The sequence below is a fragment of the Sturnira hondurensis genome, unplaced genomic scaffold, assembly GCF_014824575.4.
Source record: "Sturnira hondurensis isolate 20B ecotype Veracruz unplaced genomic scaffold, ASM1482457v3 Scaffold0016284, whole genome shotgun sequence".
NCBI classification, from domain to species: Eukaryota; Metazoa; Chordata; class Mammalia; order Chiroptera; family Phyllostomidae; genus Sturnira; species Sturnira hondurensis.
Window position 1 is genome coordinate 6,277,130 of NW_028088915.1, and position 16,501 is coordinate 6,293,630.

At 39.9% G+C, this 16,501-nt stretch overlaps 1 protein-coding gene across 4 annotated transcripts in view; it reads left to right on the forward strand.

Annotated features, from left to right (window-relative positions):
• Positions 1-780: 780 nt before the first annotated feature.
• PRPF18 (pre-mRNA processing factor 18) overlaps positions 781-16,501 on the forward strand; it is a 58,487-nt gene continuing 42,766 nt past the window's right edge. For 2 of the 4 annotated variants that reach the window (XM_037065994.1, XM_037065995.1), the window contains exon 1: positions 783-954. In XM_037065994.1, the coding sequence (XP_036921889.1) occupies positions 889-954 (66 nt within the window). In that variant the 5' untranslated portion in view covers positions 783-888. Of the gene's footprint in view, positions 955-16,501 lie in introns of all 4 variants that reach the window. The other 2 variants (XM_037065997.1, XM_037065996.1) reach the window with 2 other exon arrangements.

Here is a 16,501-nt window from a genome sequence, read left to right on the forward strand (position 1 = left end):
TTTTGGTGGTGAGGAGTCTGTGGTCACGGGCGCGGGGTTGTCTAGTGGTCGGCGAGAGGGAAGGCTGGGGGCAAGTTGACCGGTACTGACAGGCCTCCGGCGGGGGTGGGGCTTAACCAGAGGGGCTCTCGCCTACCGTGGAGCGGCCCCTACAGGTCCACCAATGATCCTTTTTATTCCNTCAATATAATCATACCTTACGTGAGGGCTGTACCTTGTAGTTCAGAAGAAGCTTTCACATCTGACATCTCAAGATTTTTACAGTATTCCTGTGAGGTAGTTAAGCGTGGGAATGCTATATTTACTTCCAAAACAACTTAAATGGATGTAGTTGCTTCACTTTACAGGGAATTTAATAGGCTAGCTATGAACACTACCCTTTTGTATATTAATGAGCTGGTAGTATTGTTCGTGTCTCTCACTCTATCTAGTACCTTAATTTTGGCAAGTAGGTAACTTCAGAAAGTCTGATATGAACTTCTGGTATAAAAAGTAAGGAGACGGCACTTTTAAAAGTAATTGAGGTGTTCTGCGAGGAAGTTTTTGGATCTGAACTAGTAGGTACAAGCCGGTACGAAACGTCGTTACAAATGAAGCATGTCCACCTGCTTCAGAAAACTGGACTTTCAGTCCACTTGCAGAAACGGGAGGCACAGGCGCACTGCCGGAGGGCGCCACCAGGGGTCGCTAATCCACAGCGCCTTTGTCCACAACAGGTACACTGGGCGCTCTGTTTCTCCTGCCGCTCACCTCAGCTTCCGCCGGAAGCGCCTCTGTCATTGTGATCCGCCAGTATTTGTGCTCGCAGCTTCAGTGGTTTAGCTGCGCCTGCTGGGTGAGGGTTTGCTGTTGGACCCTGAGAGGGAAACTAGCTTAAAGCAGGGCGACATGGACGTTCTGAAGTCGGAGATCCTCCGAAAGCGGCAGCTGGTGGAGGACCGGAACCTCTTGGTGGTGAGGAGTCTGTGGTCACGGGCGCGGGGTTGTCTAGTGGTCGGGAGAGGGAAGGCTGGGGGCAAGTTGACCAGTACTGACAGGCCTCCGGCGGGGTGGGGCTTAACCAGAGGGGCCCTCGCCTACTTGAGCGGCCCCTACAGATCCACCAATGATCCTTTTTATTCCAGAGCTTTAGGGAGCGGGTAGGGGAGGTCCAGAAAAGCCAAGATTTTGGCAAAATTTTGCGTAGCTGCCCTCTCGCAGTTTCCGTAACTGCCCCTTATACAGAATTCTGCCCCAATTCTTGTGGTCGTTACGTTTGTGGTTTTACTAAGGGTTTGTACCCAGCTGAAGCAGAGAGGAAAGGCCGATTTAGGATTAGTATTTAATTTTGATTTCTTGCTACTGGTAAACATTCTTTTAAAATTACATTCCCTCTCTCCTCCTCAACACACATAGGAAAGTCTGTTGGTCAGCTCTTCACTGATAGGAACGCTAAAACTGTGTTGGAAAAGCGGAGAAAAGGAGAAATAATTGCGTGCTTTAGGAACTTCTAGGTTGATCTCCATTACTTTATTGCGTAACAATAACCTTAGACGACCGGTTCTCAAAGCTTTTGCTGTGAGGACCCCACTAACGCTTCCAAATTCCAGGGGATCCCAAAGGGCTTTATGTGTTTATCAGTATTTACTGTGTTAGAACTTAATGCTGAGGATCTTTAAAAATGTTTATATATTGTACTAATTCATTGATTACTTTACAGTATCGGCTCACTGAATTATGCCCATCTTCCAAATGTGGATATATTTCAGTCCACCATGTTTTTAAAATTTCATGTAATATCACGAGTAACTTTATGGAAAGTATCTTTAAGTATCAAGACACCGTCAAGCTCAGTGGGGAGCCAGATCTAAGATCGCCACAATTTAATTTTCACTTGAAAGCTGGCATTTTAGCATAGACAGCAAGTGCTATCAATTGTTTCCTCTAAGTGACAAGTTCACCTTGTTCACTTTTGGGAAGTCTAAGCCTTAATAACTATAGTGTGTAGGTATTCTTTGATGTAAAAGTAATAATCCATGAAAAAAGCTGCCAGTTTAGCTTGTAATTTAATCGCACAAGTGCTTTCCTTCCAGTCAGTCATCATACTTTGGTATAAATGAGAAGTGCTGTGTGAATGCTCGCCAAGGCTCAGGAGACTTACCCTTGCTTTTCACCCTTAGTATTAAAGTCCAAGAGCGTACAGACAAATAGTACCTTAGCGCTGAAAAGATGTTTGATCTTACAGACCCTGGCAAAGGATCTCAAGGATCCTGGGTGTCTTGGGACCACACTTTGAGAACATTTGCTCAGGTCTTTGGATGTGATGTAAGATTAATGTCTATGATGTAGTGTGAGTGAGTTGGGATAATTTGGTGGATGGTTGATTTCATAATCAATGAAACTTACAAAAATTAGCAAATTGGAGCTCATTACATAGAATATTATTTAGCAGATAAAGGGGGAAAGTGTGTTCATAGCTTAATATTTTATCTCTGCTTCAGGGACCCTTTTTCTTCAGATGAGTGATTTGAGATTATTTGATAAGGTAATGTAGGTGTTGGAATGCGTAGTTGGTGTTAGGAGGGCCAGGATGTAGAAATCTAAATACCTTAGAGGGAAAATTGAATTGTGGAAAGCTGAGCTCTCTCCACGTCTCTCCAAAGTCACGTAATGTGTGACTTTGCATAATTATGTAGGCGAGTGCTCTTGAATGTGCTTCACTTTATTGTGCTTCACAGATACCACATTTTTTACGAATTTAAGGCAAGACCCTCCACCAGCAGAAAAGTTATAACTTGCTTTATTGAGACACTCACTTTTTTGCGATGGTCTGGAGCAAACAGGCAGTATTTCCACCTGTATAGGAGAATATGAGTCACTGGACATCTTTTGTTTTTGTATGCGTGGGGATGCAGTGTTTTGATTTACAGCGGTATAAGAGCAGTTGCTTTATTAGACCTTTATCTTTCTGCATCATAGTGTTAATAACTCAGTAACTTTCATACTTTTTCACTGCTGTAGCCACAGGAAGAAATAAATTTTAATACTGTGTCCTAACATTTATATGAAAATAGTTTCATGAAACAGTTCTTCCTTACCTATGTTATTCTTCCATTTGTTTTATTATTTAATCAATTTTGTTTAAATGCTGGTTGCAGATCCCTGAATTGTTTTCATTGCCGTATCTTTAGCTGGGAAACCCCCTATTTCTGTTGTATATTGTTCTTCCAGAAGAGTGTCCTCATCCTGGCAATTTCAAGCAGTTTCCCAGCTTTTAATCGTTAGTCTGATCGTTGAAATAGTAAGTACCTTGTGAGTGCCCCTTTGTGAAACTGAGGAAGCTGCTAAGAGAAGCCTCCTAACACCTGTACTGAAACGTTCTGCCTGGTGTAACTGTGAGGTACTAAAATGCCAATGCAAATGTTGTCGCAAATGGCGATATGTCATTTCTTTTTATGGCTAAGGAGTATTCCATTGTATTTATGTCCCACATCTTTATCCAGGCAGCCAGTGAAGGACACCAGTTGTTTCCATGTCTTGGCTATTCTGAATAATTGTTGTAGTGAACATAGGGGTGCATATATTTTTGTGAATAAATGTTTTCAAAATTTTCAGGTAGATACCCAGGAGAGGGACTGCTGGATCATATGTTAACTCTATTGTTAATTTTTCAAGGAGCCTCTGTGCTGTTTTCCCTAGTGGCCATACCCATTTACATTCCTACCAGCAGTGAATGAGGGTTCCTTTTCTCCATAACCTCTCCAACACTTGTTATTATTTGTCTTGTTAGTACTACCTATTCTAACAATGGTGGAACCTCATTGTAGTTTTGGATTGCAGTTCCCTAATAGCTAGTGAAATTGAGCATCTTGTCACATATCTGTTGATCATTTGTTATGTCTTCTTGGGAGAAGAGTCTGGTCTATTCATGCTCTCTGACCATTTTTTAAATGAGTAGTTTGTTTGGTGTTCAGCTGTATGAGTTCCTTATATATTTTAGACATTAACCCCCTGTCAGAGCTGTTGTTTGTAAATGTCTTCTCGCATTCAGTGGTTCCCTTTTTGTTTTGTTGGCAGTTTATTTTGCTCTGCAGCTTTTTAGTGTGAAATAGTCCCATCATTTATTTTTGGCCTTATTTCCCTTGCCTTTGGAGTCAGTCATAAAATTTTCTCTTCTATGTAATTTATTGTTTCAGGTTTTATAGATAGGTCTTTGATCCAGGTGATAGAAGCTTTGCCAGGAGGCATTCACAAGCTAAGCAGTTGCTGTTTCAAGTATCACAAGTAGAACCTGAGACACCACTTAAAAGGACCAAAGATGTACTAAAGGACCAGCTCTTCTGGAACAGCAAGCCCTAAGGCACAAGTATTTTTACAGCTGCAGTTAGATAATGAAAACAATTTACTTATCTTTATGCATTTCAAATTGTGTCACAGGTGTTGGTATACTTTACCTCTAAACAGTTTGGTGTGTATATCATTAACTAGTGTTTAGCGTTTACACTTTTTTTGTGTGTATGCAAAAAATTTACAATGAAGTACAGAAATCATAAATGAGCCATTAATTAATTTTGACAGATGCAGCTGTCTGTGCAAACTCAGTCTGCATCGAGTATATTGCAGTATACTACCCGCTACCACCTTCTATCAGTCCCTGCCCCCACTACTCTCAGAAGCAACCACTGTTCTGAGTTCTTTCTGCTGCATTTAGTTTTGTCTGCTGTAGAACCTCATATAAATGGGATCATACCATGTACTTTTATGTGCCACTTTGTTTAATCAGAATAGTGTTTTGAGTTTTCTTCATATTGTATGCATCAGTTTTTTATTTTTATTGTCTAGTAGTATCTGTTGTGTTTAAATATCCAATTTGTTCATCTATTCTACTGATCTGATGGGGTGTTAGAATCAACCTGCCGTGAGCCTTTTTGTACAAGTCTTAGATTTTTTACCTCTTTTGGGAAAATGCCAGGGAGTGGAATTGAGAGGTTATAGAATACTTACATGTTTAGTTTTATAAAAAGCAAGCGGATCCTTTCCCAAAGTGGTTGGACTGTGTTACATATTCACCACTAAAGCAAGAGAGTTCAGATGCCCTACATTGTTTTAAAGATTTGTCAGTCTTTTTAATTCCAGCCATGCTGGTAGATGTGTTGATACCTCATTCTGGTTTTAATTCTCATCTCCCTCATTGTTAATGACGTTGAGTACTTTTCATGTGTTTTTTAAACCATCTTTTGTTAGGTGCCTGTTAAAATTGCTTGCATATTTTTCAGTTTGGTTGGGTTTTTTTCTTCTTGATTTGGAGGAATTCTTTCTATGTTATGGATACCAGTCCTTTGCCGGGTATATGTTTTATGAATATTTTCTCCCAGACTGTAGGTTTTCTGTGCATTTTCTTAGAGGAAATGCTTTTAATTTTGATAAAGCTCAGTTTGTCAATTTTTTTATGGTTAGTATTGTCTGTGTTCTCTCTGGGAATATAAAATAGTATAACCTATTGGAGAACAGATTGGCAGTGTCTTAAAATACAAACATCACCTGCTTTATGGATAAGCCATTCAGCTTCTTAACACTTACTCAGAAGAGTAACATATTCTCTTATATTGTCTTCCAAAATCTTTATGGTTTTATATGAAGAGGTCTTAAAATTTTTAATCAGTATTTTTTCATGAGAAGAGGTAGGCATGTGGCTTATTGTTTTCTTTGTGGATACCCAGTTGTTTGAGCACCTTTTAGTGAACGCTTTTCTTTCCTCTTTGGCTACTTTTGGTGCCATCAAAAAACAATGCAGCTGAGTGCTGGCTTCGGCAGCACATATACTAAAAAAACAGTGCAGCTGACCTTTGAACAGTGTGAAGGGTAGGGGCACTGACCTTCCACGTATTAAAAAGTTATTGTATCACTTTTGACTCCCCCAAAAGTTGAATATTAATAGCTCACTGTTGACTGGAAGCCTTGCCAATAATATAAACTGCCCACTGATACATATTTTGTATGTTATATGTGTGATATACTGTATTCTTACTATAGAGTAAGCTAGAGAACAGAAAATGTTACTAAGAGAATTACAAGGAAGAGAAAATACATTTACAGTGTTTATTTTAAAAATCCAAATAAGTGGACCCACACAATTCAGACCCGTGTTGTTCAAGAATCGACTGTAATTGCTTGTGTGGCTGCATTCTGGGTGCTTCAGCCTGTTCCTGTAGCCTACTCGTTGAGCCCTCTGCCGGTGCCACACCAGCCTGATTGCTGTAGTGTTATTGTGAGTTAGGCAATATAAATGCTACCACCACAACTAGTTTTTCTTTATTTATTGTCTTTTTCTCCTCTTCCTCCTGATTCTCTTATTCTTCTTTGTGATACTTTATTTTTATAGTGGCTTTACTAAGGTACAATTGACATTCAGTAAACTGCACATATTTAAAGTGCAATTTGGTGAGTTTTGATACAGGTATACACTTGTGCAAGTGTTTCCACAATAGAGTGGGTGAGCCTGTCCACCTCACTTGAGTTTCGTTTTGACCCTTTGCCATCCATCTTTTCTTACTGTGTCTGCACCCCACCTCCACCCTGTTCATAGGTGATCACTAATCTGCTTCCTATCACTTCAAATTGGTCTTCATATCCTAGACTTTTGTGTAAACATACTGATTCAGTATGTTCTTTTTTTCATTTAGCTTGATCATTCTGAGATTCATTCATGTGGTTGTATGTTTCAAAAAATCGCTATTTTTGTTACGGAGCGGTCTTCTACCCTTGTGTGGGTTTGGACTATTACAGTAAAGCTGCTGTGAACACTGGTGTGCAGGTTTTTGTGTAGACATATTTTTTCTCTCATGTCAGTGCTTAGGAGTGGAATGAATGTTTGGATCTTACAGTAAGTTCATGTCTGACTTTATCTTCTGAAAGAGTTTTTGTAAAATTGGTGTTATTTCTGTTTATATGATCAAATGCTATGTATTTTATATTGCATGTAATTATGTAAATGTTATTTATTTTATCATAAATAGTATTTACATAAATACGTGGTACATAGTATTTACATAAGTACATAGCATTCACTCATGCTGGTGACTGCATTCAACCTACGCAGGGTAGATTTTGATGTAGTTTTCTACTTGGGATGACATCACTGAAAAAAACATTGTCTAGCTAACAGTATTCGTTGACACTTGACAGTGTTTTTACTTTGAAAAGCATTGTGTCTTTTTAAATTTTATTTGTTGTGTGCGCTACCGTTTGGCTTGCTAATTCAGACTCTTTAAGACTTATTTTTATTCTTCAGCAGATATCGACCCTGCCACATGGTTTGTGGTATCCCGAGTGCTGCCTTGCTCTGCATGTCTAGGTCATGTTTGTCAGCTCTTCAGTGACTTTCTGCAGAGCTCTGATGATGTTTGCATTCTACTTATGTAGACAAAAGCCTTAACATCACAGAAGAAATGGTTTAAATAGTGAATTGTTGACAATTATGGTTGATTTGTTTTTAAATTTTGATTTTCCTCTATTATTGTTGGCAGACATTTTAGGTCATATGGTAGAAAGGTTTCTGTATTTAAGAGTTAGTGACCTTTCCTTTCATAATCCAGAAAGTACATCTTGGACAGAGTCCAAGAATAACATACATAAAGAGCCATGTTTAGGTTCAGTCTTTAAAAGGAGAAGCACTGTTTATGTATACCCTTTGCAAATTGTTTAAAAAATATTCCAGGATGAAAGGCCCATTGGAAATGGTAGGTGTTTTAGGAGAGAATCCAGANTTTAAGAGTTAGTGACCTTTCCTTTCATAATCCAGAAAGTACATCTTGGACAGAGTCCAAGAATAACATACATAAAGAGCCATGTTTAGGTTCAGTCTTTAAAAGGAGAAGTCTTTAAATAGGAGAAGTCTTTAAATAGGAGAAGCACTGTTTATGTATACCCTTTGCAAATTGTTTAAAAAATATTCCAGGATGAAAGGCCCATTGGAAATGGTAGGTGTTTTAGGAGAGAATCCAGAGAAATTTAACCTTCAGTTAATATGCTGTCTTAAAATGCATACCAGCCACTTACATGTTCCTTGACTTGACCCTCCCCCTTCTTTGCCCTGTTATGTCCATTTTGCCTCCCTTCTGGCCACCGTTGGTTCTTTATTTCTAAGTCTCTGGTTCTCTTTTGCTCATTTGTTTGCTTTGTTGATTAGGTTTCACTTACAGGTGAGATCGTACTGTATTAGTCTTTTATCGCCTGGCTTATTTCACTTACCATAATGCTCTCCGGTTCCATCCATGTTGTCATGAAGGGTAGGAGTTCCTTCTTTCTTTCTGCTGCATAGTATTCCGTTGGGTAAATGTAGCACAGTTTTTGATCCACTCATTTACTGATGGGCACTTAGGGTACTTGCAGCGCTTGGCTATTGTAAATAATGCTGCTATGACATTGGGGTGCATAGGTTCTTTTGAATTGGTGTTTCAGGATTCTGAGGTATAGTCCTAGCAGTGAGATTATTGGATCAAAGGCAGTTTCATCTTTAGTATTTTGAGTAAATTTCATACTGTTTTTCAAAGTGGCTGCACCAGTTTGCTCCCACCAACAGTGTACCAGGGTTCCCTTTTCTCCACAACCTCTCTAGCAATAGTTGTTTGTTCATTTATTAATGATGGCTATTCTGACAAGTGTGAAGTGGTATCTCATTGTGGTTTTAATTTATACTTCTCTAATGACTAGTGATGTTGAGCATTTTTTCTTGTGTCTCTGAGACCTCTGTATGTCCTCCCTGGAGAATTGTCTGTTCAGGTCCTTGGCCTATTTTTTAATTGGATTGCTTATTTTCCTTGTGTGGAGTTGTGTGAGTTCTTTATATATTTTGGAGAACAAACCCTATTCCAGGTATCATCGGCAAACATTTTTCCCATGAGGTTGGTTCCCCTTCCATTTTGCTGATGTTTTCTTTATCTGTGCAGAAGCTTTTTAGTTTGATATAGTCTCATTTGTTTATTTTTTTATGTCCTTTGTTCTAGGGGTCATAGTGGTGAAAATATTACTGTATGGGATATCTGAAATTTTCCTGCCTGTGTTTTCATCTAGGATTTTTCTGGTGTCATGCCTTATATTTAAGTCTTATAATCATGTTAAGTTTATTTTTGTGTATGGTGTAAGTTGGTGGTCTAGTTTCATTTTTTTGCATGTCTTTTTCTAGATCTCCCACCACCATTTATTGAAGAGGCTATTTTTACTCCATTTTATGTTCCTGCCCCCTTTGTCAAATATTAACTGACCGTATTGACATGGGTTTATTTCTGGGCTCTCTACTCTATTCCATTAGTCTTTGTGTCTGTTCTTACATGAGTACCAGACTGTTTTGATGACAGTGGCCTTGTAATATAGTTTGATATCAGCTATTGTGATCCCTCCTATTTTGTAATTTTTTTCTCAAAATTGCTGAGGCTTGGGGTGATTTATGGTTCCATATAAATTTTTGAAGTATTTGCTCTGTGTCTGTGAAATATGCCATTGGTACTTTAATAGGTATTGCATTGAATCTGTAAATTGCTTTGGGTAGTATGGACATTTTGATGATGTTATTTCTTCCAATCAGTGAACACAGTATGTGCTTCCATTTATTTGTGTCTTTCTTAATTTCTTTTTTCAGTGTTGTGTAGTTTTTTGAGTACAGGTCTTTTACCTCCTTGGTTCATTTTATGCCTTAGTATTTTATTTTTCTTGTTGCTCTAGTAAATGGGGTTTCTCCCCTATAATTTCTGTTTCTGATATTTCATTGTTGGTGTACCAAAATGCCTTCGATTTCTGAATGTTGACTTTGTACCATGCTGGTTTGCCAAATTCATTTATTAGGTCGAGTAGATTTTTGGTGGAGTCTATAGGGTTTTCTATACACTGTCATGTCATGTACAAATAGTTATATCTTTATTGCCTCCTTCCCAACTTGGAAGCCTTTTATTTCTTTTTCCTGTTTCATTGCTATGGCTAGGACTACCAATACTATGTTGAATAGAATTGTTGAAAGTGGACACCCTTGTCTTGTGCCTAATCTTAGGGGGAAAGCTTTTAGTTTTTGCCTTTTGAGTATGATGTTGGCTGTAGGTTTCTCATATGTGGCTTTTATTTTGCTTAGGCATGCCCTCTGTTCCCACTTTGCTGAGTGTTTTTATTGTAGTTGGATGCTATACTTTATCAAATGCTTTTTCTGAATCTGTTGATAAGATTATGTGATTTTTGTTTTTTGTATTGTTTATGTGGTGCATTGCATTTATTGATTTGTGTATATTGTACCATCCTTGCATCCCTGGGATGAGTCCCACTTGATCATGGTGTATGATCTTCTTAATGTATTGCTGGATCTGGTTTTCCAATATTTTGTTGAGGATTTTAACATCTATATTCATCAAGAATATTGGCCTTTAGTTTTCTTTCTTTCTTGTGTGTTTATCTGGTTTTGTAATTAGGATAATTTTGGTCTCATAAAAAGAGTTTGGGAGTCTTCCTTCTTCTTGGATTTTTTGGAATAGTTTGGGAGGAATCAAACTATTTGAGAGGAATCAGGGTTAGCTCTTCCCTAAATATTTGATAAAATTCTCTTGTGAAGCCATCTGGCCCAAAGGTTTTGTGAACCAGGAGTGTTTTGATTACTACTTCAACGTCACTAGCTGTTACCAGTCTATTCAGGCTTTCTGCTGCTTCTTGACTAAGTTTTAGAGGATTATATGTTTCTAGATATTTGTCCATTTCACCCAGGTTTTCACAGTTTTTGGCATATAGTTGTTCATAGTAATTTCTTACAATCATTTTTATTTCTGTGGCATTGGTTGTAGTTTTGCCTCTTTTTGTTTCTGATGTTATATATTTGGGTCCTCTCTTTTTTCTTCCTGTGTCTGGTTAAAGCCTTGTCAATTTTGTTTATCTTTTCAAAGAACCAATTCCTGGATTTATTGTTTCTTTGAATTGTTCTTTTAGTCTCTAGGTCATTTAATTCTGTATTGATATTTTTTTCCTTATACTGGCTCTGGGTTTGCCTGTTATTGTTTCTCTAGTTTTTGTAGATGTAGGGTTAGGTTATTTATTTGAAAAATTTCTGTGCTTTTTAGGTATGCCTCTATTGCTATGAACCTCCCTCTCAGGACTGCCTTTGCTGTGTCTCATAGGTTTTTTGTTGTGGTGTGTTCATTGTCATTTGTTTCCAGAAACTTTTTTATTTCTTCCTTGATCACATTGTTTACCTATTCATTGTGCATTAACAGTCTCCACAAATTTGAGTGTTTTCGAGTTTTTTCCTTGAGGCTGGTTTCTAGTTTCATACCATTGTGATCCAAGAAAATGCTTGATATGATTTCAGTTTTCTTGAATTTGTTAAGACTTGTTTTGTGTTTTATCATGTAGACTGTCTTTGAAAATATTCCATGTGTATTTGAAAAGAATGTATATTTTGCTTCTTTGGAGTGAAAGTTTCCATATATATCAGTTGAGCCCATTTGATCTAGTGTGTCATTCAGTGCCTTAGTGTCCTTGTTCATTACTTGTTTGGAAGATCTGTCCATTGTTGACAGTGGGGGTGTTAAAATCCCCTACTTTGTGTTGCTGTCAGTATCTTTTTTGATGTCCTCCAAGATTTCCCTATATATTTGAATTGCTCTTATGTTGGGTGCATATATGTTTCCAATGTTTATAGCTTCCTCATGGATTCTTCCCTTCAGAATTATGAAGTGACCTTCTTTGTCTCTTTTTATGGGCTTTTTAAAAAAATCTGTTTTGTCTAAGTATTGCTACCCTAGCTTTTTTTTCCTGTCCATTTGCTTTTAATTTTTTTCCAATCCTCCACTTTCGGTCTGTGTAGGTCTTTTGTTCTGAGTTAGGTGTTTTGTAGACAGCATGTATGTGGGTCATATTTTCTTATCCATTCAGCTGTCCGGTGTCTTTTGATTGCAGCATTTATCCATTTAAATTTAGGGTTATTGGTAGGTACTTATTTTTCCTCTCTGCACTGTGTTCCTCTCTCGCTCTCTTCCTTCATCATCTTAAAACATTCCCTTTAGTTTGTATTGCAGTGCTAGTATGGTGCAGGTGTACTATTTTAACCTTTTTTTATCTGGGAAACTTCTTATTTAGCCTTCCATTTTAAATGACAGCATTGCTGGGTAGAGTAGCCTTGGTTATAGGCCTTTGGATATCATTACTTGGAATATTTCTTGCTATTCCCTTGTGGCTTGTGTTTCTGTGGAGAAATCAGCTGCTAGCCTTATCAGAGTTCCCATATATGTTACTATCTGCTTCTCCATTGCTGCCTTTAAGATTCTCTCTTTCTGTTTAAAGTTCGGCATTTTAATTATGATGTGTCTTGCAGTGGGTCTCTTTGGGTTCATCTTGATTGGGACCCTCTTCGCTTACTGAACTTGCATGGTTTTTCCCCTCTCCAGGTTAGGGTAGTTTTCTCTCATTACTTTTGGAAACAGGTTTTCTATCCCTTGTTCCCTTTTCTTCTCCTTCTGGTATTCCTATGATGTGAATATTGTTATGTTTAATGTTGAAGTTTCCTTAAACTATCCTCCTACTTTTTGAGTCTCTCTTTGTTTTGTTGCTCTACCTGGGTATTTCTTTCTACCCTGCCTTCCAGTTCGCTGATTCGGTGCTATGTTGCATCCAACCTGCTTGTAATTCCTTCTAGTGTATATTTTTATTTCAGATATTGTATTCATTTTTCCCTGGCTCTTGTTTATAGTTTCTGTTTCCTTTTTCATGCTGTTGTAGTTCTCTGTCAGTTCCTTGAGCATCCTTATAACCATTTTTTTGAATCCTATGTTTGATAGATTGCTTGCTTCAATTTCATTTGGCTCTTTTACTGTGGATTCTCCCCTTCCTTTCAATTGGGGTTTCTTTCATTGTCTCCCGATTTTAGGTGACTCTTTTTATTTGTTTTTGTGTCTCAGGGTGTTCTGCTTCGCCTGCCTGTCTTTGTGGGGTAGGCTTTGTGTGGTAGGCATTTTGTGGGACTTGGGTACAGTTCTTTGATTTCCTTGTCTGGATGCTTCAGGGTTGCCCTTTCTTCATTTGTGTGTGCTCTCTTGTTGTGCTACAGCTTTACTTGTCGGTGGCTTCTTTGTTGGTGGGTTCTCCCCTCCAGCAGGCTTACTGGTAGTTACAACTCTCACCTTGTCTTGTATGTTGTTGTGCAGATTAATGAAGAAGTTGGTTAATGAAGCAGTATTACCAGACAAACCTACGCCAGCAAAAAGAACTCTCCTACCACATCAGCAATCTCAACCACAATTGAGCAAAGATTAATAAAGGTGAAGAGAGATTAAGAATATTATAAAATACGACAAAGGGAATATGAGATGTGACTACAGGAGGGGAAAATATTTTGGGATAGGAAGAGGGAGGAGACTTGATAAGAGTAGGGATAGAGTTGAGGTGAAGAGAGGGAGAGAAACAAATTCAAAACATAAGTAAAATACAGTAAGGCGATGAGAAATAAGGGGTGAAAAAAGGGAAGAATATACTATGAGGTTTGAAGTAAAATGAAAGAGGTGTTGGCCCAATGGGAGCAAAAGTGCCGAAAAACCACAGCAGCGTTGATAGCAACGATAGCTGAATGAAGTTTAATAAAGGTGGTATGGGAATAAGAGTATTGTATAAAAGAGAAAAGTGAATATGAGAGGTCTACAGCAAAGAAAAATGCTTTTGAGAGGATGGGGGAAGCAAACTAATAAGAGTAAGTAGTATAGCCCAGGCTGAGAAAGGGGAAAGGAAAAAAAATGAAATAAAATTTCCCACTCAACTGATCACGGGGAGGGGGAAGGCAAAATGGAGTAAGACAGGGAGAGAGTATCATCTGGGATTCAGAGTATAAATGAATGATGGGCAAATAGGAATTCCGTTGAAGAAGTACAGCAATAACTGTGGTATTTAACCCAACTAGCCACTCTTTATAAAGGTGGAAAGGAAATAAGACTCTTGTAAGGGGAAAAGAATGTGAGCTGACCTAAGAAAGAGGAGCGCCTCTGTGAGGTTAGGTGGAGTAGAAACAGTGAGACTACGGGGTAGGAACATGGCATCGTGTGAGAGAAAATGAAGTTTACAACAACCGTAGGGAAGGTCAGGGAGATGGCAAAGTGGATTAAGACCAGGGAAGGGTGCTCTGTGGGCTTTGGAATAACAATATGGTGAAAAATGTATAGAATCTAAATAAAAAGACCAAGAATAGAGAGTTATTTGGAATACAAGTGAAGTCAAAGAAGAAAAATTAAAATGCTATATGAAAGGGAGCAAAACCCCCAAAAAACTCAGAAAAGAGGAAAGAGAAATAAGAAAACATGCAAATTCTGATGAAGAGCAAGGTGAAATTTGTCCCAGCTCTTGGTGTTTGCCTTCTGACTTCTTTCTGGATTCGTTTCTGGTTTTCTCTCAGCCCCAGGTCTGGCATGGGTCCTCCAACTTCTGGCAACACTGCCTATGTTTCCTTCCCCGGCCTCTAGAGGGTGCTTCTCTTGTGATGGAGAGGGTGAGGTCTCTGTGTCTCACTCACCTGGAAGGCACTGTTCAGTCTCCTGGGAAAATTGTGGGTGTATTCCTCCTGCCCCAGTCCTCCCATCTTAATCTGTCCCAGTTTATTTCCAGTAAGATACAGTTTCTGCTTAAATAGCTGTCTGTTTCACATGGGGCAGGGGGCAATCTGTGTTAGAGTGTCAGCTCCCTCCTGCTTGGCATAGTCTGCAGCTGTGTGTGCAAGCTAAGTCTGGGCACAGCCCTTAATCCAAGCCCTTTTTGTACCCTTTCTTAATTTCCTGTTTTGACAGCCTCAGTGAAATAGGGCCCCAGGACCCAGTGCACTTTGTTTCCCTGTGGGAAATTCAAAAGGCGGTGGTGGTGGTTGGGGGGGGGGGGCGGTGGCCAGGAAGCCCCCTGCTGGTTGTTAAACCTGCCCAGTGGTGGGTGGGGATGGGCTTAATTTTTCCTTTATTCTTGGTTCCACCAAGGAAGGGGGCTCAGTCTGTCCTACAGTAATTGCAGGTGTACACTCTCCAGCCCACTGTCCTCAGAGCACACTGCGGCCTGCACTTTGCTCTGTGCTCTCTTCCTGGTACCCTGAGTGGGAACAGATCACACCCGCAGTCCTCCTTCCTTGTTAGCCAGGCAGCAGCGTGTGCACACATGCCTGCAGACCAACCCAGCATGCCTCAGTTCCCTTTTTGAAAAAAGTCTCTGGGCGCCGCTGCCACCCCTGGCCACTGCCCAGTTCTCCATGCTCTGGCAAGTCATTTCTATCTCAGACATGGCCATTTGCAGCCCTCTTCTTTCCCCAGCTCCAGGTGCCACCAGAATCCCCTCACTCTCTGGTCCTGTGCCAGCAGGCAGCCATGCCCCAGCTTGGGTGCGCCACCAGCCCCATAGTTGGTAACTCTATAGAGGTGGTACGTGTTAATTAGGTTGATTATAATGATCTTGACACAGTGTATACATATATCAAAATGTTAAGTTATACACCTTAAGTATATGCAATTTTTATATGCCAGTGATGTTTAATAAAGCTCTTTTTAAAAACAAGTGTGTGTGTTGCAGGAGGTGGGGGTATGGCCATGTTCACTGTGACATTTTCATGATCGTGGCCCCTGGTGACCTGGGTCCTGCTGTCCTGCCAGAGCGGCAGGGCTCTCTCCATTGCTGCACTCCAGCCAGGCCGGTCTCCTGTGGCTTCTTAAACACACCACGCCCTTTCCTGCCTGATAGGCCTTCCTTCTTGCTATCATTTCTGCCTGGAATAGTCCACTCTCCCCTTCAGGTCCTCCTTCAGATGGTGCCTCAAAGACCCTTTCCTTGACCCTGCCCTCAGTGACTGTTTTCAACATTATTTCCTAGGAATATTACTCTGTAATGATCTCTTTTGTTCACTTACTTTTTTTATAATGTGCAATTTTTTTCTGATGTCATCCCTTATGGAATATAGGCTCTTGGTAGGCAAGCAGGCACCTTGTTTCTGGGTACACAGCAGGTGCTCACTAAATACTTGTTGCATGAATGAGTGGAAAATCTCACCATAATGGTAAGCTTCTCTAAGTGTGTGCTTTTGCTTTTCTCTAACTGTGAGGTACCACAGAGGAGTGTGCTTCCCTCAGGAGCTTAGTAGAAGGTCACAGCTGCTGTGTGTTCCCCTGCTAACATGTTGCTCTAAACTCTAGCAGGAACTGTACTGTTTGGTAAGATTTGAAGACTCCTTTAGTAACAGACACTACACACTGACACTTGACTGGCGGAAAGGCAGAACAACTTACTGATGGCTCCCAACCAGAGAGGGCCTCTAGGCAGGGCCACCCAGGGTTACACCTGGGACCAGGCCACCAGCAAGCTGCAACCCCAGGGGCATGTTACCACTTTGGGGGATGACACTAAACCAGCTGACCCACACAGATCAGGGCAGGTTGGACTAATTTGAAAATATTTCCTTGAGCTGGGGGCTTAGGAGTTTTGTCCCTGGTCATGTGGTACCAGCTCCAGGGCCACGAGGGCAGTGCCTAGTGGCCCGGAG